This window comes from Pygocentrus nattereri, chromosome 11, assembly GCF_015220715.1.
Source record: "Pygocentrus nattereri isolate fPygNat1 chromosome 11, fPygNat1.pri, whole genome shotgun sequence".
NCBI classification, from domain to species: Eukaryota; Metazoa; Chordata; class Actinopteri; order Characiformes; family Serrasalmidae; genus Pygocentrus; species Pygocentrus nattereri.
In genome coordinates this window covers 37,695,707-37,722,904 of record NC_051221.1, presented here as the reverse complement: position 1 = coordinate 37,722,904, position 27,198 = coordinate 37,695,707, and the positions used below count along the sequence as shown (strand labels likewise).

Genomic DNA, 27,198 nt, shown 5'->3' with positions numbered 1-27,198 from the left:
GTTAAGTAGGAGCAAAAATGTGGACCATCTGAGGCCCTGAGGACCCAGATTGGGAAACACTGCCCTACAGATTTTAGTAAATTAAATCAAATGTAGCCTGTGCAAAAGTTAAGGCACATTTTATTCTTCACATGTTATTTTTTTCGATTATGTTAGGGTTTGAGTTGTCATTTATCTGAAGAAAATGGACAGGTTAGAGAGGTGAAATGAGGTCATGGATCTGAGTTAATGGATTTAACCCGAGCGAACATGCATACTTGAACGTGCAGGCATATTACTGTAGTTACCGTTTGATTGCAGGATAGAAGAGGGGGTTCTTGCTGGTGTCAAAGATGATATGGGTATGCAGCAAAGCTAGAACACATCTATATGTATGTTCTCCAGTATATTGCCCTGAGAATATAACTACCCAAGCCAGAACTCCCCATGGACAAGCCTGTGTCTTGGACATGCAGACCGGGCCGAGGCTGAATGTGGGCTGCTTGTGCCGACGCTTTGGCTGGGCTTTTAAACTAGGTTAATGAGAACACTGCTGAGAGCCCGTCCCTCTGAAAAGTTCACCAACGATTACATAGACGCCTGGCTTCCAGTGAAGAGAAAGAAAAAAACGAGAGATGCTTTTTTATGGTAATGTACAATATAATTGCTGCTGTATTTAGCTCAGTTTGTCATTTCCAGCATACTGTGCTTCCTCTTTACCACCCCCTTTGAATTGATGCTGTGCTGTATAAAAATGTGGTTGGGATGGGAGACTGAACTGGAGTAATGGCATTCTACTGCTGGCCAGCAGTGTGTGAATGCTGGACCACACTGACCAAACAAACACAAGCAAACACAAACATTTGCTTAGTTTTTTGTCATTTAAATGCTGGGAGAATTTAGAATATGCCCTGGTTCACTCTGGGTCATTTGACTCATCTTTTTTTGCACGTTTTAAAGATAAATGCAAACATTACAATGTGTTTGTCACAGAATGTTTAGTCAACGTGTTCTGACTTTAAGGGAGTATTCCACCAGCTTTTCAAAATGTATGCATTAAATGGTTACAATGTAAACAAAGTCATTCAGAGTAGTTCTTTCCCAAGAAATGAGTGATGGTGATAGGAACCAGACGTCTGAAAAGTTTCTTGTCTATAAAAGCGCCTTTGCAGAAAATTATTACATGAAATAGTTATGAATAGTTCGTTTTGCAATATAATGTTGACCTAAAACATATTTAAATTCATTTTTTGTATGATTTTGTAAGCCAAAATAGTCCCCAAAAATTGTGTCCGTTCAGTGGTGGTTTTGGATAGTAAATAAAACGGCTAGTTCTGTGTTTTAGGCATCGTGACCCCTGGTTCCTATCACCACCACTGTAAAGACATCAGATGTTCTCTATAATGAACCATTTCACATCAGACCACTCTAAATGACTCTAAATGCAGAGAATTCAATGGAATGCCCTTTTAAGACACATCCTGAGTGATTGCTGACATGGTGCCATTTAATGTAAGGGTTTTTTGGAATGTTCAACAATATGGCAGTTTGTAGGTCTATATGCACCAGTAAAGTGCAGACTGATCTTTCTCGTCCTCTTTTTCTTCTAGTCCTCTTTTTCTGATCTACTTCTTTTCTCCTGTAACCTGTTTGCATTTCTATCTTCAGGTCCTTAAGATCAACTTCATTGGGCACAGAAAAAGAATTCTCGCATCACTCGGAGACCGGCTACACGAAGACCCTCCACAGAAACCTCCACGAGCTATTTCTCTGAGGGTCAGTATCACACACACACACACACACACACACACACACACAACACATGCTGTATACCTACCCACCAGGAATTTGCAGTCACACATTTATGCAGTATTGTTCCATCCCTGCATTATTTACATATTAAATGTAAACCATGTATCTGATTTCACAGCTAATGTAAGCATGCACACTGTGCAACATGCAGTCACACAGTGAACACACAGAATGTGTGTGTGAAAGGCTGTGAAAGGGTCATGCAATCTTAAAGCATGTCCATGCTTTTACGACCAATTTATTTGAATAAAATAGATGGTATGCATGCAGTATCTGAGTTTGTGCGCACTTCATATGGTGCAGTTCATATGGTTTTATTTTTGAGGTCTTTAAAATTGTGCAGCAACTCTGCTGTTGTCCAATATGTTTCTCCCTTGTGGAGAAAACAGGAACACTGCAAATATTGCCACTGCAAAATCAAGCATTTTAGCCCACAACAATCAGAAAAACATGACTGCACAATTCTGGTGTGTCTAATAAAGGCAGCATGGGTGTCATTTTCTTCCCCTGCTGATAGATACAGCGGAATACAGTACAGATCTTTATATCCCACTAATAGAATAACTGGCACTGAAACCCTAAAGTTATGTACAATGGCAATATGCCGTATTGCCATTTAAAAATGCAAGACTACAGGGCTGCAGCACATATACTCAACTGAATCTCACCTTCTCTCTCTTTTTTTCCCGTTCTCTCTTCAGTATTAGCTCTGCCGCTGTCCTTAGGGACGCCTCCACTTCTATTTAATTCTCTTCTCTGTAAAAAAAAACAAAAGTGCTAGACTGTTCCTTTACTTTCACATTAATTACATCTACAGTATGAGGAGGCCCAGAACTCGCCTTGTAATCCTTCACACACTGTACATCTTCTCTTTTCGCAAAAGGCAGGAAAGAAACCCCCTCCCCTCTTAGTTTCTATCCAAGATGATCTCATTGTACATTCAGTGCTTGTCATGCACCCCTCATTTCGGTGGAGTTCATGGTTCTGACTCTGGGGACTGAAGGTTCTCCTCCTGTGAGACTGTCTGGATTGTGTAGTTTTTCTCCAATGTCCCAAAACCGCTTCTCTACCGAACAGCAGGGCCAGGGCAGTGCAATGCACATCAGATGGCCAGTATAGCTTTTTATTCATTTAAGCAGAGTTTTGTTTGTCTTCTGGCCATTTTTCTCACACCTCATTCCCAGTGGGAATCTGCCCTGCCAGGTACTTTTTCTGAGCCATATGAAGTCTGCTGCCACTGCACTTTAGATACTGGCCAGGGCTCAGTCAAATAACATGCGTTTGACTCTAAACACATAAGCAGCACACAGATACGCCATATGACAGGTGAAGTGCTTGGCATCAGGAAAGAGAGGGATTCTGTCATCCTCCCCCAAGAACGCTGGCAGTTGGACTTCTCAAAGGCCCTCAGCCAAAGAAGGCACTTGGCATTGCTGGCATTCAAACCAGAATCCCAACAGAGAAATGCTCACATCAAGGAATTGTTTGGCACAAAATCAGATTTACACAATTTTCCTCAAATTTAGTTGATGAGCCAAGACATCAGTGTTTTTAAGTTTCTTTAGTTTTGCACTGGAGCTACATGGCTAATGTAGCTAAGAAATAATGAAAACTCCTGACCACCAAATGGCATTGCTCAAACAGCAGGAATAAAACATCACACACTTGCCAAACCATGGAAAGTTGTTAAGTAATCCCCTAAGGCTTTGTTCAAACAGGCAGCTCAAATCTGCTTTTTTGGCATATCTAATTTAAGAAGGACAGATTTTCTGCAGGCTGAGAGGCAGAAAGCCACATGAAATTCCAACTTTTTTCCAGGCTGATTTAAGGCTTGTATGTATGTGGTTTCAAACCTGATTCATAACAGTTTAACAGACCCATGGCAGGAAGATTTTTTTGTGTTTTTCTTTTGTTTTGGTTGGTCATCATTTCTCAGAAAGTGTGCCAAAAATCCACACATTTGTATATTCCATCTTAAACACATTGATGCTTTTACAGACATTTATAGGTAACATATACTTTTACTTTGCTTTAGTAAAGATTTGAACTTGTCTTTGAGAATTACTAGTAGAGTTTGTTAGCTAACATTGTTTGCTGATTAGGTCATCCAGCTCTATTGTCTGTTTATTCTCTATTTATCAGTCTGTTAGCAATATCTAAGCTTGTAAACGCAACCTGTTAGCTAATATTGGCCTGCCCATCTCTACTCATTGTACTCACATGTGAGTTGTTACTGTGGGAACCGATGTGGAAATGCAATTATAATCTGACTTTACAAATCAGATTTGGTCACTAAAAATTAGATCTAAGAAATAAATCCAATTTGCCTTCTAATAGGCTTGCTTATGTGATTTCTGGCACTGTATGACGTCCTGTTTTTATATAACCATAGACAAATGTATATTCCATGGCTAAAACAGTAGTAGAAGCAAGCTTGAGACCAGACTTTTGTCAATTTGTTCAAGGACTCTTTGGATAACTAAAACATCTTGCCTGATGGATTGCATATGGGGTAATGGGGGAAATTAAAGACTTTTTATTAAAGAAAAATTTGATTTTTGCCCCTATGGTGCTTCACTGCTGAACTATTGAGTCAAAATAAACTATTATAATTATAATATTACATATCACTGCTGTCGGAAGAAATCCTTGTATCTCCAAAATGGTAACTTTGCAGGAGAAGGAAAAAACTTACTTTACTTTCAATGTAAGTCAATGGAACCAGAATTTTTCCCATGTAATTTTGGGTAGTTTCTCTTAGGCCATTCATCATAAAATTTACAATCAATGTAAAGAGTAACAGGTGCTTTCAAATTATGTCAAAAACTGAAAAATGCTAAAAATGGAGATACAACGTTTTCTTCCGACAGCAACGATATTCAGGTTTCCATACAAGCCGGTGGTGATTTGATACTGGTGCCAGTGTTCTTAAAGCAGAATTCCACAGATTTTCCTGCATAGTTCAGCTGTGAAGATGTTGTTCAGAGTGGTTTGATGTGAAACTTGATGTTCGTTGCAGAGAAATTTACCGACTCATATTTCTGCATGTGATAGGAACAGCTGTCACAGTGTCTAATGTAATGTTGATGATAAAATAGTGATAAATCAGGAAATCATTTTTCTTTGTGAACTATTTTGCCTCACATCACCCTGCATGTACCTCTCCACCATGATGGGATTTTAAAAAATATATTTTATGCCAAACCTTATTTCAGTGCTGTCATAACACAGTGTCTCAGGCATCAGGCTGTGTGTTTGTAACCATTTTGTGAACGGAGCATTTGACATCAAACTACTCTGAAAGACTGTTTACACCATTGAATTATGCAGAAATTTTGAGTTAAAAAAAAACACTAATTCTATTGTGCGATGTCTTTGCTGTATCGCCCCCTGTAGGAGCCCAGCGGGAATCACACTCCTCCTCAGCTGTCCCCATCTATAAACCAGACGGCCTACCCGAACGCCGGCTCACTCGACGTCCAGCACCTCATCATGCAGGCCGACGCCAGGCGCAGGCGCAATGACAACTACTTCGAGGACGTTCCACGCTCCAAACTGGAGAGGCAGATGGCCCAAGTCAGTATGGTGAGTGAGTGCACTTCACTCAAGTGCCCTACCTCAAAGTGTTGATGTATGTAAAAGGCATTAACTGAGGTAGCAGCGGCAGAGAGTGTCGTTTATATCCCATGACAGTATATGAAAGTCTTATGTCAGTGCAGTTAGCGCTTGTTTGTGTGAGCGCTGACGTTTCTGTGGCTGATACAGATCACTGTTAAAAGAGGCTATATGTAGCCCTGTTGTATAACAAGCTCTTTAGATGGATGTGATCTGACATTTACCCAACATGCCACAGAACGACAAATGTGGGCTTCCTTCCTTCGTGAAAAGTAACCTCGGTGGCAGGTGGCATTTCTGCGCGAGTGTGCGTCTTCGTGTTTGTCTTTGATCTTTTATTATGCTGATAGAAGGCTTATTACTTCACTATTCACACTAGCTCCTGTTTAGATGTCTTCTGTGTGTTTGTGAATGCATGTGTGAATGTGCTTATGTTTGGCAGCCTTTTGATCTTTCATGGTGCTGATGGAGAGCTTATCACTGGTTGCACTCACTCCTGTTTGCCTCTCTCTTAATTGTGTCCACCCGTGTGTATGAGTGTGATTACTAGATATGAATGGAATGATTCATTGCACTCCAAAGCATAATGACTGAGGATAAATAACACCTCTGTCTGTCTCTTTATCAGTCACTCCAGCTCTGCTGATGATTGAGAGCAGAACTGTGTATACCAGGGGCAAAAATAGTTTCAGCAGAGATACGTACATGTGTAAGGAAAACTTCAGGAAACTGACCTGAATAGCACGATGGTTGTGAATATGAAATGAGAAAAATAACAGCTGAATATATGACCTGTGCTCATGTCAGCTTATATTTAGGAGAATGTGTATATGTACAGTACTGCGCAAAAGTCAGAGACCACCTTTACATTTGTTTAGCTGGCAGTCAAAACAGCCGTTAAGTAAGTTATTAATTTTTCAGCGTCAGGAAAAAAACGTATAGCACATATTTAACAGAAAATTACACAGAACACATACAGCTACATATGAACTTGTCAGTATAGGAGTTCTGTTTTTTTCTATATCTATTAATCCCTTTTGAAATAGTTTGGAAACTACTGTTGTTTATTATTTTCCTTTGACTTTCTCCTTCCTTGTGTAAGTAGGTGATCTTACACTCACCGGCCACTTTATTAGGTACGCCTTGCTAGTAAAAGGTTGGACCCCCTTTTTCTTTCAGAACTGTCTTAATTCTTCTTGTCTGACTTTCAACAAGGTGTTGGAAACGTTCCTCAGAGATTTTGGTTGGTTGTTTGAGTTCCTGTTGCCTTTCTATCATCTTGAACCAGTCTGCCCATTCTCCTCTGACCTCTCACATCAACAAGGCATTTTCGTCCACAAAACTGACCGCTCACTGGATATTTCCTCTTTTTCTGACCGTTCTCTGTAAATCCTAGAGATGGTTGTGAGTGAAAATCCCAGCAGATCAGCAGTTTCTGAAATACTCAGACCAGCCCGTCTGGCACCAACAACCACGCCACGTTCAAAGTCCCTTAAATCCCCTTTCTTCCCCCGTTCTGATGCTCGGTCTGCACTTCAGCAGGTTGTCTTGACCACCTCTACATGCCTAAATGCAGTGAGTTGCGGCCGTGTGATTGGCTGATTAGTAGTTGTACCTAATAAAGTGGCCGGTGAGTGTATATGTAAGATCTCCTCAGGAATATCTCATTTAGCCATTTTAGATGTACTTGTGAAAGAAATCTCTAAGGCAGCTAAAGTGTGTTTGGGTAGTTGCTTGTGTGAATGTTTTAAGGGTGAAGGTCACATACAGCTTTGCAAACGTTCTGACTGGAGGACACAGCTGTAACCCCTTTTTAAGTGCGGAAAGATGTTAAAGTGTGCTGAAAATTAAAGAGCATATAAATACAAAATAAAATACTGATATGTTTATAGTATATTTGTTGAAGCCTTCTGAGTACTTTCCTGTTAAATATATTTTCCATGCTTTTTTCTGGCACTGGAAAATGAACTTTTACTTACTGGTTGTTTCAGCTGGAAATCGTATATATATGAAAAGGTGTTATCAGACTTTTGCACGGTACTGTACATGGCTGAGTTTATGTTCTAACAGCTGTCATTTACCTTCTTTTTTCAGCAAGGGGAATGGTGTGAGCCTATCACGTTGCGGCCTCCCAACGAGGCGACATCATCCACTCCTGTACAGTACTGGCAGCACCATCCAGAGAAGCTCATATTCCAGTCGTGTGACTACGAGGCCTATGTGAGTGTGGGTGTTTTATGTCTCCAATCGCATGCATGCTAGTGTGGTTGTCCTTGTCCCTATAAATGTAATGTGCAATGACAGAATCAAGGGTTCTTTTGTTTTATGAATCTCAAATTTACATTCATATTGGGTGGCAAATAATTGCAATGCAGTGCCTTTGTTTTCAACATTTCCATAACTGCTACTACAACTACTCCAGACAGCCAATGCTTCAAAGGCACTCTGTTCATCTGTTTAATGGGCTGTGTACCATCTACCTTCTATGTTGATATGACAACAGCAAACATTATTATTTCTATTCCTATGTAAGCTAACCAATATCACAGTGTTTAAATACTTAGGTTTTTGTCAAGTAATTCACGCTATAAAAAGATCTTCAATGGTTCTATAGCAAAGAAAATGGTTCTGTATAGAACCATGAACATGGTAAGAACCCTTTGATGAAGGTTGTGCTGTAGATGATTCTATTTTGAGTGTTCATGGTTCTACATAGAACCCATCCTTTTTAGTGTGTCTTACAAACATTACCGTTTACTGTGCAAAAGCCATCAAAGCACATCAACAAAATCGCCAGGCCAAACAAATCTACATACATCACTGGCTATTAACATTAAGTGATACTTTTTTTTTTTTTGATCCCACAACCGGGGAAATTCCACCTCCGCATTGAACCCATCCGTGAAGTGAAACACCACATACACACTAGTGAACACACACACTAGGGGGCAGTGAGCACACACTTGCCCGGAGGATAGGGCTGCCCACCGCTCCGGGCAAGTGTGCTCACTGCCCCTTAGTGTGTGTGTTCACTAGTGTGTATGTGGTGTTTCGCTTCATGGATGGGTTCAATGCGGAGGTGGAATTTCCCCGTTTGTGGGAAAAGATCTAAATCCCTAACCTCCAGCCCATGACTGCCCCTTTCAGTACCGCATATGAAAGCGTCTCAAATTGGAATTGAAAATGCATTTTTTGCTGTTCACACAGCCACTTTTACCTGCTGTGTAAACGTAGCCATAGTGTAGCTTTAACAGTTGTATGTATTTTTGATTGTAAAAGAGTCAAATGTAACACTGACTACATATTACAAATACTTGTATCCCTAAACCTGAATGTAAGTATCTCTTTCCCACAGTATGTATATAAGTGCACATGATTTTTGAATTCATTTTTAAAAGTAAAGGCTAGAATTTTGCATAGACTTACCGCCTATTAAACATAGACATGGATAGCTGCTTTAAATCATAGGACCAAGAGAGAAAGAGAGAAACGTGAAGAGCCTTTAGCTCTTCAGTGCTGAATAACAGTGTTTCTCTCTTCAATTAAAGTGGCGGCCTGTTTTTCAGCTTCTCTCCATCCTGGAGTAATTTTAGCTGGAGGTTACATAAAGCTGCTCTGTTACCTAGCAACAGCACCGTAAATCTGATTGGTATATTTTTTTTCCTGCACAAGAAATGATGTCGGATCTGTAGATTATGGACGTACTGTGCTCGTGTAAATTCAATTGGCCCCAGGACAGGAAAGCATCTGATTGGTCACCATAGCAGACAGATGTGATGTCTGGATAAAAAGATGAATTAAGTGGGACAGGCAGATGAAGAGATCAAAGAAAAACTTGAAGGATCAATATTTTTGAGAATGTTTTCTCTATGTGTTTATCATAATTATCCTGGTTCTTATGATGGTGGCATTAACCCAAGCACCAAACGCCCTGAGGCAGGGACGCATGGGCAAACTGACATGTAATTGGCAGGACAGCATCTGGGAGGCCGTACACTGAAGACACTCCCTGTGCTGGTGGTAGCCTACAGTCTAGCTGCAAACAGCATTTTAATCTCATCAGGTTCCATCTATCGATCTCAGCAGCACAAAGCCCCTCAGCCTGACCGAGAGAGAGAGAGAGAGAGAGAGAGGATACTGTTCCATGGACTCCGCTGAGCGCTCTGTTACCATAAACACTTTCTTTATTAAATCAGTAAACCCACAGTGCTGTCCTTATTTAACTCTCTCTCTCAATCGCACAAACATACAGATTGTTGTAAACCACGTACTGCCAGCGTTCACAGTCTTTTTCTCACATTAGTAGGTACAGTAGGTAAGATTAGAAATGAGCAGATCAGAGGGACAGTGAAGGTGGAGCAGTTTGGAGATAAAGCCAGAGAGGCCAGGTTGAGATGGTTTGGACATGTGTTGAGGAGGAATAGGGGATATATTGGGCAAAGAATGTTGGAGATGGAGCTGCCAGGTAGAAGGAGAAGAGGTAGACCTCAGAGAAGGTATATGGATGTAGTTAAGGTGGACATGGAGATGGTTGGTGTGAAAGTAGAGGAGGCAGTGGATAGGGCAAGATGGAGGCAGATGATCCGCTGTGGCGACCCCTAAAGGGAGCAGCCGAAAGAAGAAGAGAAGTAGGTACAGTAGGTACAGAACATTCCTACACCACAGCATCTTAGGCCCTGCCTGGCTCAAGCCTTATTCCGTAAAATCTCTGCTTCACTTATTTTGAAAAACAACACACAACAAATTTGCTAAATCACTTTACCAAGATGGTGCAAGTACATAAGAAGTGGGTCACAGCTGCTGTCTGACCACTCCTGCCTTCTTAAATAAGATGAGCTTTCAACCTAACATGAAGTCATCAGTGATGAAATACCTCCAAACACAGCTTCAGATAAATACAGCAAAGTGAGGAAGATGTTCAGCGAGGGTCTGTTCAGACTTTTTTTTATGGTTGTGTCAAATGAAGATAAAAGCCCCTAAATGACAGTCATCCAGATCAAACCACATTGTTTGAGGCTACCAGTTCAGCAAGGCTACTTTTTACTTATAGCTCTGTGTTTTAATAAAAACAATCTGTTAACCCCTTAAGACCAAAGCCTAGAAGTGGTTTAAAATATCTTACAAATGTTTAACTTTAACTTGGTGATCATGATGTCTGGGCTGTACAATATTAGTAGGAATTAATCGTGTGCTAATACAAAAAGAATACAAGTTTGTGCCTGCAACCATATGTGCATTTGTAAGATCCTTCTGGTGTGGGTTGCCTCTTTCACAGTGAAACACAAATATGAGTGCTAATAGGGCCCCTTTTTGAGAAATCTGAATTCTTGTGGACAACAATAATTATCTGTACATTTCACAAAATAAGTGAAAAATTCATCAAAGCAAAAATTCATCAAAGCATGTTTAGATGCCGCTTTAGATTTTTTCCCCAGTTAAAATGACAAATCATTGCAATTTTTTAAAAAGAATCTTGTTTTTATCTCAGTGCAACAATATTTTAATTTGTGCTACATTATCTGCAGCATTGGTAGCACCAGTGCTACCTGCTCTAAAAGTGTACGTTCAACCATGCAGATGATCTCAGATTCACAAACTGCATTATTAAGCACAAATATTCAGAAAAGAATATGTAGAATAAATGCAGACCATTGATTTATATCTGCTTTAGTCTGGTGGGTAAACAATCTAGAGGATGTACGATATACTAGGTGTATCAGAAAGGTCGTCTTCTGTAGGTAACATGGAATTAAAGCAAACGCTTATAAAATAAAAGGACAGTGTGTTGTAAATGCATCTGTAGTGAAAGTTTGCATGGGCTTAGTGTAAATGTAATCATGCAGTAATAAGGGTTTTATGTGCTTTTTGCAGTATCTGGGCTCCATGCTGGTTAAAGAGCTGAGAGGAACTGAATCTACACAAGATGCATGCGCAAAAATGAGGGTAAGACTCTTCCTCCTGTAAGGATCCATATGTGGAAATGTCTCATAACTACATAATTTACATATTACATAACACGGATTAAGTTCTAATAGTTACAGAATAACAAAGGCTACGATTAAATTGTGAGTTATAAGTCTACAGTTTAAGATGCCTCTACAACACGTAAACAAACCAAACCTGCCTGCTTTTGTCAGTATGGCTTACTAGCTGCTGGAGTAAATTTTAGAGAGAAAACGCTGCCATTCAACTCAGCACCTTTATGGCTCTGGACCAGAAATTCAGTTTATAGTTTATATAGTTACCTCAGAGCCCTCAAGAAGGGGACTTTCCTCCACACACACACAGAGAATGTTCTCCCTCTCTCTCATGCCTCTCTACCTTATGCATCCTCTCTCTGTGTCAGGAGTTCCATGACTTGTCTCTGCACCACTGTTTTTATATTCATGTAATATGCCATCTGCCCTCTCTCTCAGCTTTTTTTTAAGCTGCAGATTTTGACAGGTCCAGTGTAGACATGCTGAGGCAAAGATAAATGCTAACCGAGAAAAAGGAATGAATAATAAAGCCTTGAATATATTACTGTCAGAACGGCTAGATACAGGCAAAGGGTGGTGCTGGAGTTAATTCTGGGCACTACTATTCACAATCAAATTCACATAGTCATGAAATATTACTCTAGGTGGCATTCATGTTTTGTAGAGGGTGTATACAGACCAACTTGGTCCACACAAGAAGGGTGATACCAATATATTTCCTTAATTGCAGTGAGTTACTGCCTGATTTGCAGAGGAAATTGGTTTAGGTTTCGTTTTTTGGGATACCGATGGCTTTCTGGCTTTTTGTTTGGATCTGTTACGCTGTCATGAGTTTTGGGTTTTTGTAAGCTGGTGGGTGTTTGTGGTTGTGTAGCATGTTGGGTCTTGGGGCATGTGTGTGAGGATTTTTGTGTTGATCTCCTCTCGTCTGCTCTGTAAGAAGTCTACAGAACAAATGAAGAAAGTCCCTACTATTGTCCTCTCCGTCTCTTACAAGGGAGTGAAGTTCATTGATGCAACAAATAAGGTAAGCAGCCTCTCATTTAAGTCACGTCCGGCACATTACACTCTGGAACCGTGTTGAAATGCAGCCTTTAAGGAACATAAGAAAAAAGCCAGTAGGCTCAATATAATTTGAATGATTTAATTGTCTCTCGCTATCTTTGTGTAGAACATTATAGCAGAACATGAGATCAGGAACATCTCATGTGCAGCACAAGATCCTGAGGACCTCTCGACGTTCGCTTACATCACCAAAGACTTGAAGTCCAGCCACCACTACTGCCATGTGTTTACAGCCTTTGATGTGGTTAGTAACACATACAGACACACTCTGCACTCTTGAACTGAAACTTTATAAAGTCTATAAGGAAATGTTGAAATGACAAGCGTTAAGCTTGAGTCCTAGAATTCACGGTTATTGCTGATGATATCGAAAGCATAGGATAATTCAGTATTAAGTATTTCTCACTAATTGCTCAATGAAACAAATGGAGGAATTCTGTCGAAAGGTACAGACTCCATATTCCGTTGGATGATTGTGAGTTTGATCATCAGCAATGCCACAGCCACCAAGGCTGAGTCTTAAGAGAATATAATTGGCCTTGTTTTCTGGATGGGCCTCACATCATTCAGCGTAATGTTAGCCAGCACAACAATAACAAAGTCAGCAGTTCTGGTTTTCATCTGCAAGCATTGAGCTGTCCAATGGTTTTGCATTAGCAGCGGTTCGAAAAGATGTGGAGGCGCAACGTATGGACTTTTGTTAGTTTTTGTTCATTTGTTAAAGAGGAGATATTTGATTATAATTTGAATCTGATGAAAAGCTGTGTAAAAAAATGTGCAGTCTTGTTGAACATGTTTGTCTGGTTTTGTCATTTTTGGACAATCATTGTGTAAAATTTGCGGAATCTATCAAAACAGGAAAAACATTAATGAGCATAATTTTATCACATGAAAAAAGAAAAAAAGATTTTACTGAAACTCCACAAAAACATTAATATGTGGTGTGACCTCAGTTTGCCCGTAGTAGTGCAACACATTCTTAGTAAAGAATTCTGAAACTCCAGCAAAATAGGAACAAAACATTTGCAAGATTTACAAGATGCATTTATATTTTTCTTAAGTATATGTACATTTATGAGTGGTAGGTGTATACACCTAAAGATTAAACGTTGCGAAGCTGTAGCATTCTAACTGAAATAAGTTAAAAGGAGAAAGTATCACAATCTCACATATATGCACAACTACACGCATGAAATATAATTTTTTTTTTTTTTTTCACCTGTTGCTCATATTCTGACTGGTTTTCTCTTCTCTTTCTGTGGGCAGAATCTGGCCTATGAGATCATCCTGACTCTAGGCCAAGCATTTGAAGTGGCCTATCAGCTTGCCCTGCAGGCCAGGAAGGGTGGCCATGGCTCCTCTACACTGCCCGAAAGCTTTGACAGCAAACCCTCCAAACCCATCCCCAAACCTCGTGCCAACATCCGCAAATCTGTGAGTGCTGGATGCACACACACACACACACACACACACACACACACACACACACACCCACACACCCACACCCGCTCACCCACTCCAACATACAGGCTCACTCTTACTGGCTCTGTCTCATTTCGCCTCTCTACTCTCCTCACCTTTCCTGCGGCAAACTATCCTCCCCATCTGTATGTGCTGGCCCTGTGGCTCATGAGGGCAGCTTTGTGCCTAATGCTGCTAAATCCAATTCTCCATCCTCACCTCTCCCCAAAGGCTTCTTCTCTAATCGCTTGCTTTTGGCCTGTGCTTGATTGACTCATGATCCAGATATATGAAAAGATTAAATGTCCTGTTGAATAAGTTCAGTGCTATGGAGAGCTGCCATCATGTTGGAAGTACTCACTCTATTTTCTGACATTAGTCCCTGTTTCCCTGTTAATTTGGTTGATTTTGGTTGCATCTTGTTTGTGTTGGTTTGAATTGCATCGCATCTGTGCGACAGTGACAGAAAGTGCAGGGACAATCTAAACATGTATCTATGTCTATATATATATATATATATATATATATATATATATGTGTGTGTCTATTTATATAAGTGCATATTTTACAGGCAAGAAGTTTGGAAGCAACACTAACTCTAAGAAAATTAGCATGAAAAGAGTAATAATGGCCAGTAATCCATTTATTAACATTGCTGAAGTGATCTGCAGCAGTTATCTGCATACAGATATCTGCATACAGCAATACTGTACAACTAACTGGTTCTTCATTAGTTTTGATCCTGGTGGTCCTCCTGCAGAGTTTAATCTAATCATATCTACCGGTTTCTCATATCCAGATGCTTCTAAAGACTTCATTATCCCTGTCAGCTTGTTCAATTCTGGAAATAATTTAAATAAAAAATGTTTGGTTAAAATTGATGTTAGTAGTTCTTTATTGTTCTTAATTTCAACCTGCAGATGAAAATTAGGCATTTGGCTAAATCTGGCACATTTACATGATGAAACAATTAGTGTGTCTTGTCTGTTTTAATTAAAAGTGATGAAGTAAATTGAAATGCTGTGCTGGTTGTTGCAAACTTGACATGATTATAAAATAATTAAAAACATCATCACTTGCTTCCATATCTTTGGCCTGTAGTGTACGGTACTGTGCAAAAGTCAGAGTCCAACCCTCAATATATGTAATTTCCAGTCATAACCAACATTATTAAGTTGTTCATTTCTGAGCACCAGAACAAAAGCAGAAAATAAGTTGTATTTATTACACAGAAGCCTCAACAGTTAAATATAATCAGATTTTTAAGTGTTAAATTTATTCACTCTTTGCCTTCATAACAGCTTTCATTGGTTTCAGGAGACTTGCGTTCAGTTTCTCTACAAAATCTGCAGGGATATTTTTCCACACCTCCAAACTTCAGTCTTAGAAGTCGTATTCTCTGCTTTTCACAATACAAGACAAGTAAGATCGGAGATTTTTAGATCGGAAGCAAGAATTGATTGAGCTTGATTTTTCTCTTGTCTCTCAAAGATGAAAGCTTTAAGTACCATTTATCTGTTGGTAAGCATATTGGTGGTCTACAGGTCTTGCATGACTGTGATGGGTCCCATTTTCTCTCTATGTAATGTATCCATTGTGCCTGGAAAATAAAGAATTGAACTTTCTGACTTCTGCACAGAGCTGTATATAACTATATAAATAGATATGCCAAAGTGTGCATGTGTTTGTGTGTTTGTTTAGGTGTAACTGAAAGGACTCATAGACGCTGCTATTTGTCACTGTGTGGTCGTTTGTAGGGCTGTGTGTCCAGAGAGAGAGATGTATGTGTGTGTGTGTGTGTGTGTGTGTTTGATGGGTAAACTGTGCCCTTTCTCTCCTCTGTGGCCAGTAACTTAAAGCTGAGGGTGATTGATGAGGTGCTGTTTGCTTGGAGCTCCACTGCTCAGCTCTGTCTGCCCCACAGCCTACCTCTCCAGCAACCCGGGCCCACTGACCCACTGACAGCCATAATTCCTGCACCTTCCCCTGACACTGCCAAGCATATTACGCTAATCTGGAGCAGCCTCACAGCAAGGGCCAGCAGGCCAGTGATGGATAACAGTGTAGTTGCAGATGGATGTTATTTAAAGATAAACTTGTATTTATGGCCCTCAGTGTCCTCTTAAGGGATTCTGGGTTTTGTCACAGTCCTGTTTCTACTGGGGCAAAGGCTTTATAGCCCTAGAGAGTCTAGTCTGGGAGCTGTGGTTGGGCAGCATCTCCAACTACATACACTATATCTTATCAAAATATTTATTTCTGTTGTGTTTAATGGTGATAATTATCATTAATTATTATATGTGTTTCTTAATATTCAACTTGAAGTCAGAATAATAAATATACACTCACTGTCCATTTTAGCAGCTCCACTTACCATATAGATGGACTTGTTAGTTTTGCAATTACAGACTGTAGTCCATCTATTTCTTTGCATATCATACTGTATCAATGCTTAGCCCAGTTTGTGTTGGTCAACCTCTAGTCCTTCATCAGTGGTCACAGGACGCTGTTGGCTGGATATTTTTGGTTGGTGGACTATTCTCAGTCCCGCAGTGACACAGTGACACTGTCACTAACACACCACCACCACATCAGTGTCAATGCAGTGCTGAGAATGATCCGCCAGCCAAACAGTACCTGCTCTGTGGGGGTCCTGACCCGTGATGAATGGTGTAAAGTTAGGATAACAAATTATGTAAAGAAACAGATGAACTACAGTCTGTAATTCTGTTTTATATTTTCTTATGTGTATGATATTTTTTTCAATATGTTAAACTCAGCAAATAAATAGAAACTGCACTAAAATATGCAAAACAATGCAATGTTTAACTGTATTCTCTGTAGAGGATGCGTCACCTCATTTGTACTGAGAAAATCAACAAAGCATGCAGTGTGACCAGAGATCTTCAGAGTTTTGCATATGACTGTACATCTCCTGTCTCAGTTGTCTATATTTTGTTGCAAGTGAATGGCTAGACTTTTCTTTGTCAAGTTAAAGGCACATATCACCACCGACGGAAGCAGTTTAAAGTTCAAGCCTTTGCTGTTAGGAAAACCTTGAGGAAAAAAAGGCACAATCATTTATTACTGATAAGAAAATAATATGTGCTGGGCATGAGCTAGTCCTGGGAAGCAAATGCTGGGATCATTCTGACACTCTCTTTTCTGTAAGCACAAGTTCCTCCTCCAGTACGTCCATACATTGTGCATGTGTGTGAACGAGAGAGTGTGTGTGTGTGTGTGTGTGTGTGTGTGTGTGTGTGTGTGTGTGTGTGTGTGTGTGTGTGTGTGTGTGTGTGTGTGTGTGTACGTTGAGATGAATTATCTCGTGTAAAGAGGACTGCTGAGTCAGCAGCTTTACATTGACCATTAACCGCTTCCCTGTTGCTGTGTGTCTGTGTGTATTTGCCTTCACATGAGAAGTACAGCATACAGAACGGCCACACTAATAGATTTTATTGATTTTCCTATGTGCAGTAGAAAGTGAATGTTATGTTGCTACATACTCATCTCCTCATCCATATAAGTGATTTACTATTACTCTCATCCTTTTAGAATCAGTTCTCTCTCTCTCTGTCTCCCTTTGTCTTCCTCTTCCTCCCCGAGCCTTCATCTCTGTGTGTGCTTCGCTGGGTGTGTCTGTGCCAGAGTGTTGCTCCTCTCTGACCTCTGTGACCTCTATAACCTCTGTCTTCCACCCCTAGGTCATGTCCCCCTCTAGCCGCTGGTCCCTGGGGCACATATACACCCCGCACCGGCCTCCTCTCCACCCTCCTTCCTCACGACTCCTCCTCCTCCATCCACACAAAGTTCAATTTCAGGTCTCCTTTCATTTTCCTTTCCTTTTGCCTTCTTAGCTCTCATCCCATTAGCTCTCATTCTCATGTTATTCGGTTTCTGTTTATTTTCCATGGTTCCACTTGGCCTCGTCTGCATTCGGTTGGGTTTGTTTAGCACTGTTTAAAGGAATAGTTTGGTGAAAATCAAAGTTAGACAGTTTTTGCTGTACCCTGTCGCAGTCGCTGTGCTGCGACATGTAAGACTTGTTTGGACCTACGACAGTAACAGTACTATAGTACAGTACCGAACCTTTGTTTTTAAGGATCTGTACTTGAGTTTTACTTGATTCTTTACTTTATAATTTGCATATAATTTCCAACTGAGGATTTTTGAACCAAACATCTTTCAGCAGTTGATTAAATGCCAAATTCTTTGTGATATATATATATATTTTTTTTTTTCTTTCATTTTAGTAGCAAATTAGTGTACTATGTAGTATGTCAAAAAATAGTGCACCACAATTAGCAGTACATTCATTAAATGTGGTAAATGCACTGTAGTAATGTGTAGTTCTGAGGCACAGTCTCAGTGTCTTATACTAATGGGACGGTAAGAGACCAAAAAGGAGAATAAAGTAGCCTGACAAGTGATTAGTGAACTTCTTTGTATGGTCACAATGGCCTAGAAATGCAGTAGTATTCATGTAAGCCAGCCAATAATAAGACAGACTTTTTTTTTCTGATTCTCTTTCGGTCAGATGAATAAGGGAACCATGTGTCATTTTTTAATTTTTATTTATTTTTCACAACTATTCCTTTAACAGCCCCCTTTTTGACTGGATCATTTTTTGCTGATCTGCTTGCTTCCCCTGCTGACGAGTGCGTGTATGTGAGCATGTCGTATATCGTCTGTCTGTGTTAACAGCTGAATCAGCATGCTGTGTGCTGTCAGTCTGTGAGATCCTTTTCTGCATTTTTCAGTCTAGATGACCACGCTGCATCATTTCGTGCAGCTGTGCTCCTCACTGGCACTGTGCTAGAGTCATGCCAACTTTGCAGGCCTCAGTCAGAGCAGCAGAGCAGCAGCAGGAGTTTTCATCGTAGGAAATTACAGGTTGTGTGCGTTTAATCAGAAGCGTGTGTATTTGTGAGGGCGTGTGTGTGTGCGCGCATTTGCGTTTGTGAGATTTAGTCAGAGGGAGTCAGGCTGGGTAAGGATTATGATTTTTAATATTCATGTGGCTCCATATGGAAGAACCTGATAAAGAAAGGAAGATGTAGATGACAGAAGGCGTAGATTACCGTGTTGTTCCTGTTGAGAGCTAAGTGTGGATCTGTGTGGGGAACGAATATCAGGCACCATGGATACAAGGACAGCAGTGTGATTGGTGGTTATAGCTGTTGTAGCGTTGTCTCTAGGAGTGTAACACATCATATTTTACAAAGGAGATACAGCATTGTTGATTATTGCTGCGAATTAGATTTCCTGTTCTACTGTAGTGTTTTGCAATTTGAATGTAATTTCATAATTATTGCCTAGAAGTGCATCAAATTCAAATCATAGAATATTTCTTCTTCTGTTTACAAATATACATCTGGTATTCATTGAAAGTTGAGTTCAGTTTCAGTGAGCTGTGCTTGAACAATGATTGCTATAAAATTACGACGTTCTCGGTATTGCAGGCATTTTAAAGGAACACACTGGTCAAAAATGTAACCATGGATAAATATGTTGCAAGATTTCCTGGTTTGAATAGTGGAAATCCTCACTTCTGATGACATGTGTTGAAGGTGAGAGTACATTTTAAAAGACTAGCACTCTTGAACAGATAATTGAGACAGGCTATTTTTTTCACTAGGCAGATGGCTAATACTAGAAGGCTTTATATCTTTTTAAAGCAGTTGTATAACTTTGCTTACTGTCTTCAAATCATTCGTACAATGAAGAAATGGATTACTTGAGGAGGACAAGCTGTGGGCAGTCATAGGTTGGAGGTTAGGGAACCTGCCCTGTGACTGGAAGGTTGCCAGTTCAATCCCCAGTGCTTACAGTCCATGACTGAGGTGTCCTTGAGCAAGACACCTAACCCCCAACTGCTCCCCGGGCACCATGGACAGGTGCTCACTGCCCCCTAGTGTGTGTGTGTGTTCACTAGAGTGTATGTGGTGTTTCACTTCACGGATGGATTAAATGCGGAGGTGGAATTTCCCCATTTGTGGGATTAATAAGTGTGACTTAGCAAGTTAGCTGGCTAGTTGTCTTACCTCAGTTTGACATCTTTTCTCTAGCTGAGAGCGGCAGGGTCTCTAGAACCCATTGTATTTTGAATGAAAGCAAATTCAGCACTTTGTTTACAATCCGCTTTGGTATCTATTGAGGCACCATGGCTTTCAAATGTCTCTCATGGTCTTCCACTTTGAAGTTTTGTCTGCACATTCATAAACAGACACACTTTTTCTGTTCTGAGGTACATGCTATACCGGTTATTCTAGCTAGCAGCATGTATGTAACGTGTTTATAAGCCTTTCCGGCTTAGGAATCAACATCACGTTGTACTGCATTATAGGATCGTTTTGCCGTATTGGCAGGGATCATTCGTTCTTCGCGTTCTACAAAAACCCACTGCAAGAGCTTAAAGAAATTACTGTTTCATTTTGTTTTCTATGGCCTGCCTTGTTTAAAAAGTGAATAAAATGAAAAGGGAGAGTATCTAAAACAACTCTACAGGGAGGCCAATGACATATTAATACAATTAGAATAAATGATGGTGTGGCTACAAAGTCCCAAAAAAGGAGTAACTAATAATCATGATGTGCTTCGTCCTTTTTCATTCACGGAGTTTGGTTGTGGCTTAAGTGTCTGTTCTTTTTAGTGATTCAGATTTCCAAGTCACTCAAAGCCCATGTGCAGTTTACAAGTAGTTATTCCGCTCAGCCATTTGCAGATTTAACTCAGCTTACTGATATTTCACTCAGTCACTGCAGATTTAACCATTTTACGGTATTTGGCTGACGCTCTTATCCAGAGCGACTTACAATTAGATCATTTTACACAGGGAGGCCAAGGTGGTGTTGGGAGTCTTGCCCAAGGACTCATATTGGTATAGTGTAGGGTGCTTGCCCTGGTCAGGGATTGAACCCCAGTCTACAGCGTAGAAGGCAGAGGTGTTAACCACTACACTATCCCAACCAACCAGAGAGGACTAGTACAATATTTGATTTAACTCAGACAGCCTTTTAGCAAACACTGCTTGGCTGGTAAACTAGCAAGCTAATGACAATATTACTTGATCATACTTGGCTGAATTTTGCGTTGACATAGCAGACCAATATCCCCAATTTCCCCCACCGAACCACTACACACGCACACACAGCACACACCCTCTCAACTGCTTGAATCTGTGATCCTGCTACATGCATTTACATCCAAGTACCCGTCTGACACCTCTGTTGACACCTCTAGCCCAGCCACAGCATAATCTGTTTCACCTGACACCTTTTAGCTGTAAAACAGCACATTTTAAAGGCAAAATGTTAGGGTTGTTAATCACTAGTGGTAGTATCAGTGCACACCTCGCCACAAAGCTGAGACTGGCTTCTTCTTCACCATCTTCCACCTTAAATGGTGTAGCAGTTAGATTCTGGCATCTGGGGAGATTTATTTAGCTGATTCCAAATGTGACAAATTACTAACTTAGGTTGAAAGTTTTATATATTTAAATTAGTATGATGTATCCACATTCTCACTGTAGTGTTTTCTATGTGCTGTTTAACTGGAGCTGCATTCAAATAGTGAAGCTGCTTTTCCACCTGTTTTCCTTTATTTTGCTCTGATCTTTGATCTGGTAGTCATATAGATGCTAGACAGCTCTGCGAATGTATTTAGTGAGTTTGTGGGCTTCAGCCATTCAAGCCAAAGTCAAAGAAAGCAACCAGAAAAGAAGTAGCCTAGACTGACTAACCCTGCCACAATCATCCATAAGACACTGTGTCATGACATCACATTCCCAAGCCCTGTAGATCAGTGAAGGAGCGAACAGTCATGATTGGTTGACTGGCGATGTGGCTGGTTGTAAGGTGTATTTGTGCTTTGCATGTTGGGTATTGTAGTAAAAAGGCATTCATTTGTTTGACAAAGTTGTCACTTGTGTGAAACTGGTGAGGCCGAGGAAAACAGGGCTGTGCTACTCAATACCACATATCACGGGAAATAACAACTCTTGAAACTTTAGAGCTTTGAATTTTAAATTCAGGAGTTTCTGAAAGGACGAAGGGCTTTCACCCAGATTTTGCTGTGCAGCGTCTGTGTTTATGTGGTTAACAAAACCACTCTGCTCTGTCCTTCAACCTTCTTGCTCTTTCTCCCTCTATCTCTCTCCCTCTATCTCTCTCCCTCACTTTCCTCACAACACTTCACCCCCCCCCCCACCCCGTCTAACCTTTTTTTATCTCCCTCTCGTCTCTCCCTCCTCCATCTGACGTGCTCTCTCGCTCCTGTCTCCTACCCCAGATGGAGCAGCCCTCGATGGACCAGAAGGGCCACGGCAATGTCCCCTGGATAGTGGAGCCGGGACAGGAGGCGAAGAGAGGCGTCAACACCAAGTATGAGACCACTATTTTCTAATATACACCCACACTGTCCACTTCCTGTGTGTGTGCCTTTCAGAGAGCGCCCTCTAGAGGCCCCCCACGGAGCCACGGGCCCAGTGACCTGTGACCCGCCCCGCGTCCCTCCGCCCGGTCCAGCCGTATACCGTGGCCTCTGCATGATGTCGCTGCTGCTGTCTCTCTCTCTCTATCTCTCACACTCTCTCGCCCGCTCTCCCTATCTCTCTCTCGCTCCCCCTCTTTTTGACTGCAGCTCTATACGGGAGGGTCACGCTCAGCCCTCAGGCCGACACACTGCGTGTCACACCCTCCTTCACTACGCTCTCATTCTCCTCCAGCAAAAAAAAAAAGTTTTTTATCCCCTCGTTTTTTTCCCCCCTTTCCCCTCCGTTCTATGCTTTTACTCTCTCCCTCGCTCCTTACAGGAGCAGCAGACCAGTATCCCCCACCGAACACACAGCACACACACTCTCGACTGCTTGAATGAGAACTTTAAATCCGTAATGCTGCTATAAGCGTGTCACTACAGCGTTTTCGTTGGGAGGGGGTTTACTTTTGTTAATCAGCAGGCAGCACGAGACGCAGTTAGCCGTGGGGGTTTTTGGGGCAGGACAAAAAGGGAGTGGATTTTGAGACAGCCAGCGTAGGAATGGAGATCGAATGCCACTTAAAGACATTTTGCTTGTGTGCTATGTAGCAAAATTTTGATTTGAATTTTAAAAAAAAAAATGCTTGTTTGAAAAAATGGCATTTCAATCCTTTTATTTTGGAAGATTTTTTTCTTTTGCAAACATATCCAAAATAGCCTGTATGGGGCAGCCTGGGGTTTGGCTTGTTCTAAACCGTGCTGGAGTCGTGCTTTAAGTCAGGGTGTTCCGTTCATATCTGCTCTCCTGGCAACAAACAAGTGTGTCAAAACTGCATTTAAAGGAAGCTTATTTTACACTCAAGCATTTCGAGCTATTTTAATCTGTAATTGCTTTTCCTATTTTTGGCATGTCGGCCCTGAAACAGGCACTTTGGCCTGCAGAGAGCATGTGGTCCGTGTTGGACTGATGAAGGGGGCATCTGAGAGGCTTTTTTCTTTTTTCCTTTTTTTTTTTTTCTTTTTTTCTTTTTTTTTTTTTGATGGACGCTCTGGATAAGTGATTTAATCTCATTCGCAGGGCAGTGCCGGACGCCCATGTCTATTACTGTGGAAATCAAAGAATGTAGCCAGCCCCTAACATGGACCCTCTCATACACACATTGCAAAAAGGACTACAAATGTGGAGCCTAAAAGTGGCACTGGACTACAGACATGGCAGAGCCGCTCGTGAGTGGACTTTTAGCTTAAACACAGTGTGCGAAAGATTGCCGGCATGGACCTACGGCCTTTTACATGCACACAGAGACTACAGTGGACTACAGAATGACAGGGAATGTACACTTCACTCTGAGCCACTTCACTGCATCGTGCTCAGGCTTTGCTACAAGGGCCCATGGACTCTGCTGTGTGAGGGAGAACGTTGGGGGAAAGGCAAGGTGCCATGGGGATAGGACATGTACCATGGTCACTCTCACAGACTCATTTTGCCCAGGTCTACAGTCCAAAACACCTTGGCATGTCACGACCGGGGCAAAAGTGGACCTCTTGGTTTGCCGTATTTTCACTTTTCAGTTGTCTTCTTCAGTTTCCCTTCGGTTTGTTTATAGTTGATTCTACATTATTAATATTATGCACAATGTGAATGGATTTATTGCACTGGACAACCATGAAATTGACGCGTCTCGTGCCAAAATCACTACAGAATTGTTGTTGACATGATTGACAATGCCATGCAGATTACTATTCATATTGGCTAAACATTTTAATGTTTAATAGAAGTCTATATTGCCATTATTCTAATTCTTAATTAACTATTATTATTATTATTATTATTAATTATTATTATTATTAATGTGCAATTCTTGTCTAATGTTGTCTTAATGTTATATTATTTTTATATGATATGTTGGGCTTGAGAATAATAGCCATCCTAAAAAAGAAAAGTATTAATATTGTAGTAAAGCTGAGAATGTGTGAATGGCTCCACTCAACTTTGCTTTCAGGTGAGGAGACCATTGTTTCTCATGGGGCTGTTACACAGAGACAGATGTACTATTTTAACTCAGTGTCACGGTAGAAATTTTTGCCACAGTTCTCCTGTAAATAAATATTTTGTTGACTCATTGTTCATACATGTAATGTAGTTTAACATAAAAAGAAGAAAAATGAATAAAAGAAAAAAAAAGAAATAAAAGACATCACACTGGTTAACACGGTACCAAATTTCCAAGGTCAACTGATTTTACTGTTGAAAAAAGAGCTTGTGTGAGCGGAGAAGCAGAGTTGCTAACCTACATGTACATAGGCTTGGGCTTCCAGCACTCCATAGTTTTCTAAGTTTGGTCTTTATTTATATCCTGGCGAAGCACATGGAATAAATTGGACTTGTACGACCATTTCCTGCTGCGTGGCCTCTGCTTGCTCCATTTCTACTCCATCCGCACTCAGTCTGCATTAAGAAAGCCTGCAGTCCTGCAAATCAGCTCCATCCACTAGTGTTAAGTTAACCCTAACCCTATTGTTATTATTGAAGCCAGGGAGAAAGTTCCTGCTTAAAACGCATCCCTCTGAACTTACACATACTACCAGTCTGAAGATTGGAATCACAGTTTTCAATAAACTAAAGGCAGTTTTGTGGCAGGTACATGCATCAAATAATTCTAATATAACACTAACAGTGCTAATGTTTCTACTGCTTTCTAATATAATGCTAATAGTTTGTTGGAAGCTGTAATAATTAAGAAAAATTCTTATTACATCATTAATAATCAACTTAATATACAATTAACTCATGGTATTTCAGTCATTTTGGGACAGGAAAATACTATAAATAGATATTTATTTTTATTCAGTTTATTATTGACAGTTACGTGTAACAATTTGTAAACCCCTAGTCAAAGTGCATGTTTTATTAACTTTCTAAGTGACATTAAGTGAATATCCTCTACAGAGAACGCAACTAGATATAAAATTTGTGGGTTCTCTGTAGAGGACATTACAGAGAACCTGTTTTCACTCAGGAAATCAACTGAGGGATCAGGGCGTGCAAACTTTTGCGTAGGACAGTAGTAACTTTTGGGGGTGTTTTTTTGTTTGTTTGTTTGTTTGTTTTTTAATATGATAACTTGTCTTTGTTCCAACATACTTTAAATGAATGTGAACAAAATTAAATTTTGCTGTCTAGTTTATTACATTTCAATCTAACTGTGTTATCAAGGAGTAAAAATATACTTTTATTCATTAGCAAGTGATTTCAAACTTTTGAATGGTAGTGTCTGTACTACCTACTACTATACTATCGCTCCCCACCACCTTCACCTTCACTCCACATTCCTCCTTCCTCAGTCCCTCAGCACAGTGCTGCGCCAGCCCCCTCAAGAATGTGCAGTTTTTCTCAATCCTGGTCTTGGAGTTAACTTGCTCTGTGTACCTGATCCAACTAATCAACCCATTAAAAATCTCGTTCTGAAGCCTCTTTCTTGAAGTGGGGAAGCAGTGAATTACTACAATGTGCAAAACTGTGCAGTGGTACTGCGGGACCCCCATTTAAATCCACTGTTTCACTGTAAAGCAGAAGTTAATCAGAGCTTCCAACCCAAATTCTAAAGCTGGCTTTACACGGTGAAGTTTACATGCAACCGGTTGCATATTGTAAGTTTCCTGCAACATAAGTTCTGTGCAACTTGAGTTACATGAAGCAATTCAGATCAATAGCTGCACAATTTTTCCAGCTATCATTGCCTTTATTTTATTCTATATATTCTATGCAATAAATCCTTCTAGATATCTATCTAGACTTCTTTACTATATATGGGGTTTATTATCTGTTGTTTGTTACAGTCTGCTCATTCATCCTTTCCTAGAAGCGCAACACGTTTATCATGGACTGCTTCACTGTCTCCTCTTCAGTAATAATTTTTCATCCTTTGGACCAAAATCTGCTCTGTGAAAATATAGGAGGCATCAAGAGAGGAGAAAATGAATCGAACTAAGCAGTTAACAGCTGGCTAGAGGAGAATATACAGTGGCACAAGCAGTAATTTAAAGAACTGTTACTGTTATGCAGCTAGTCAACACTGCTGGTAACAGAAACGCTTGCTTTGAGAAACTCAGGAAACAGACAAAATGAAAACCATCAACATTTAGTCCACTAAATGTCTCTTTTAACCAGTAGACCACCTTCTTGTCCACTGAGCCATTGATCCAGCAATCCCGATATATAATTCTGTGGTTTCAGGTTGAAAAGCTTGCAACTTTTTAATGAGTTGCAGGGTGCTTTACATCACGCAACTCAAACACGCAATAGTTTCATGTTGGTTTTAAGCAACTAAAGTTGCAGGAAAGTTTCACTGGGTTAAGCCACTCTTAGTTTTCTCTTCTCTCTCACAGTCCTGCAGTCACAATCAGATTGAAGGTGCAGTCTGCACTAGCAAGATTTGCGTGAAACGTTGCATTAGAGGGCCATTCTGAAGCCTCATAAAGCTTATTAAGAGGATGTGAATGTCAGTGTTTCCTGCATGTTGTACATCTCAGCATCTCAATCTGATTTCTGTGGCACCGGGGCTTGTTTGGTAAGAAATAAGGCTTATGTGGGAGAAAACGATGCTTGCAAACTGACTCTTTTTCCAGCTTTCTGCATGAAGCACATCAGCTGATTAGGAGCCATATGACGCCTGTCTCACTGAATGAGATTCAGCTGAGAGACTCGAACCATCTTACGCGATGCGTTCTGACAAGGATGTAGTGTGTGCGCGTTGTCAGAGTAATATCGCCCTTAGGCATGATGAAAAGATGCAGTTCATCTGTGGTGGCC

At 40.6% G+C, this 27,198-nt stretch overlaps 1 protein-coding gene across 7 annotated transcripts in view; it reads left to right on the top strand.

The window, feature by feature from the left end:
• Positions 1–24,783, top strand: part of anks1b (ankyrin repeat and sterile alpha motif domain containing 1B) — a 272,382-nt gene extending 247,599 nt beyond the window's left edge. For 2 of the 7 annotated variants that reach the window (XM_037543100.1, XM_037543103.1), the window contains 9 exons: positions 1,648–1,755; positions 5,188–5,376; positions 7,501–7,632; positions 11,278–11,349; positions 12,325–12,411; positions 12,556–12,693; positions 13,716–13,883; positions 22,200–22,291; positions 23,464–24,783. In XM_037543100.1, the coding sequence (XP_037398997.1) occupies positions 1,648–1,755; positions 5,188–5,376; positions 7,501–7,632; positions 11,278–11,349; positions 12,325–12,411; positions 12,556–12,693; positions 13,716–13,883; positions 22,200–22,291; positions 23,464–23,512 (1,035 nt within the window). In that variant the 3' untranslated portion in view covers positions 23,513–24,783. Of the gene's footprint in view, positions 1–1,647; positions 1,756–5,187; positions 5,377–7,500; positions 7,633–11,277; positions 11,350–12,324; positions 12,412–12,555; positions 12,694–13,715; positions 13,884–17,614; positions 17,732–22,199 lie in introns of all 7 variants that reach the window. The other 5 variants (XM_037543104.1, XM_037543101.1, XM_017716340.2 and 2 more) reach the window with 5 other exon arrangements.
• Positions 24,784–27,198: the final 2,415 nt, after the last annotated feature.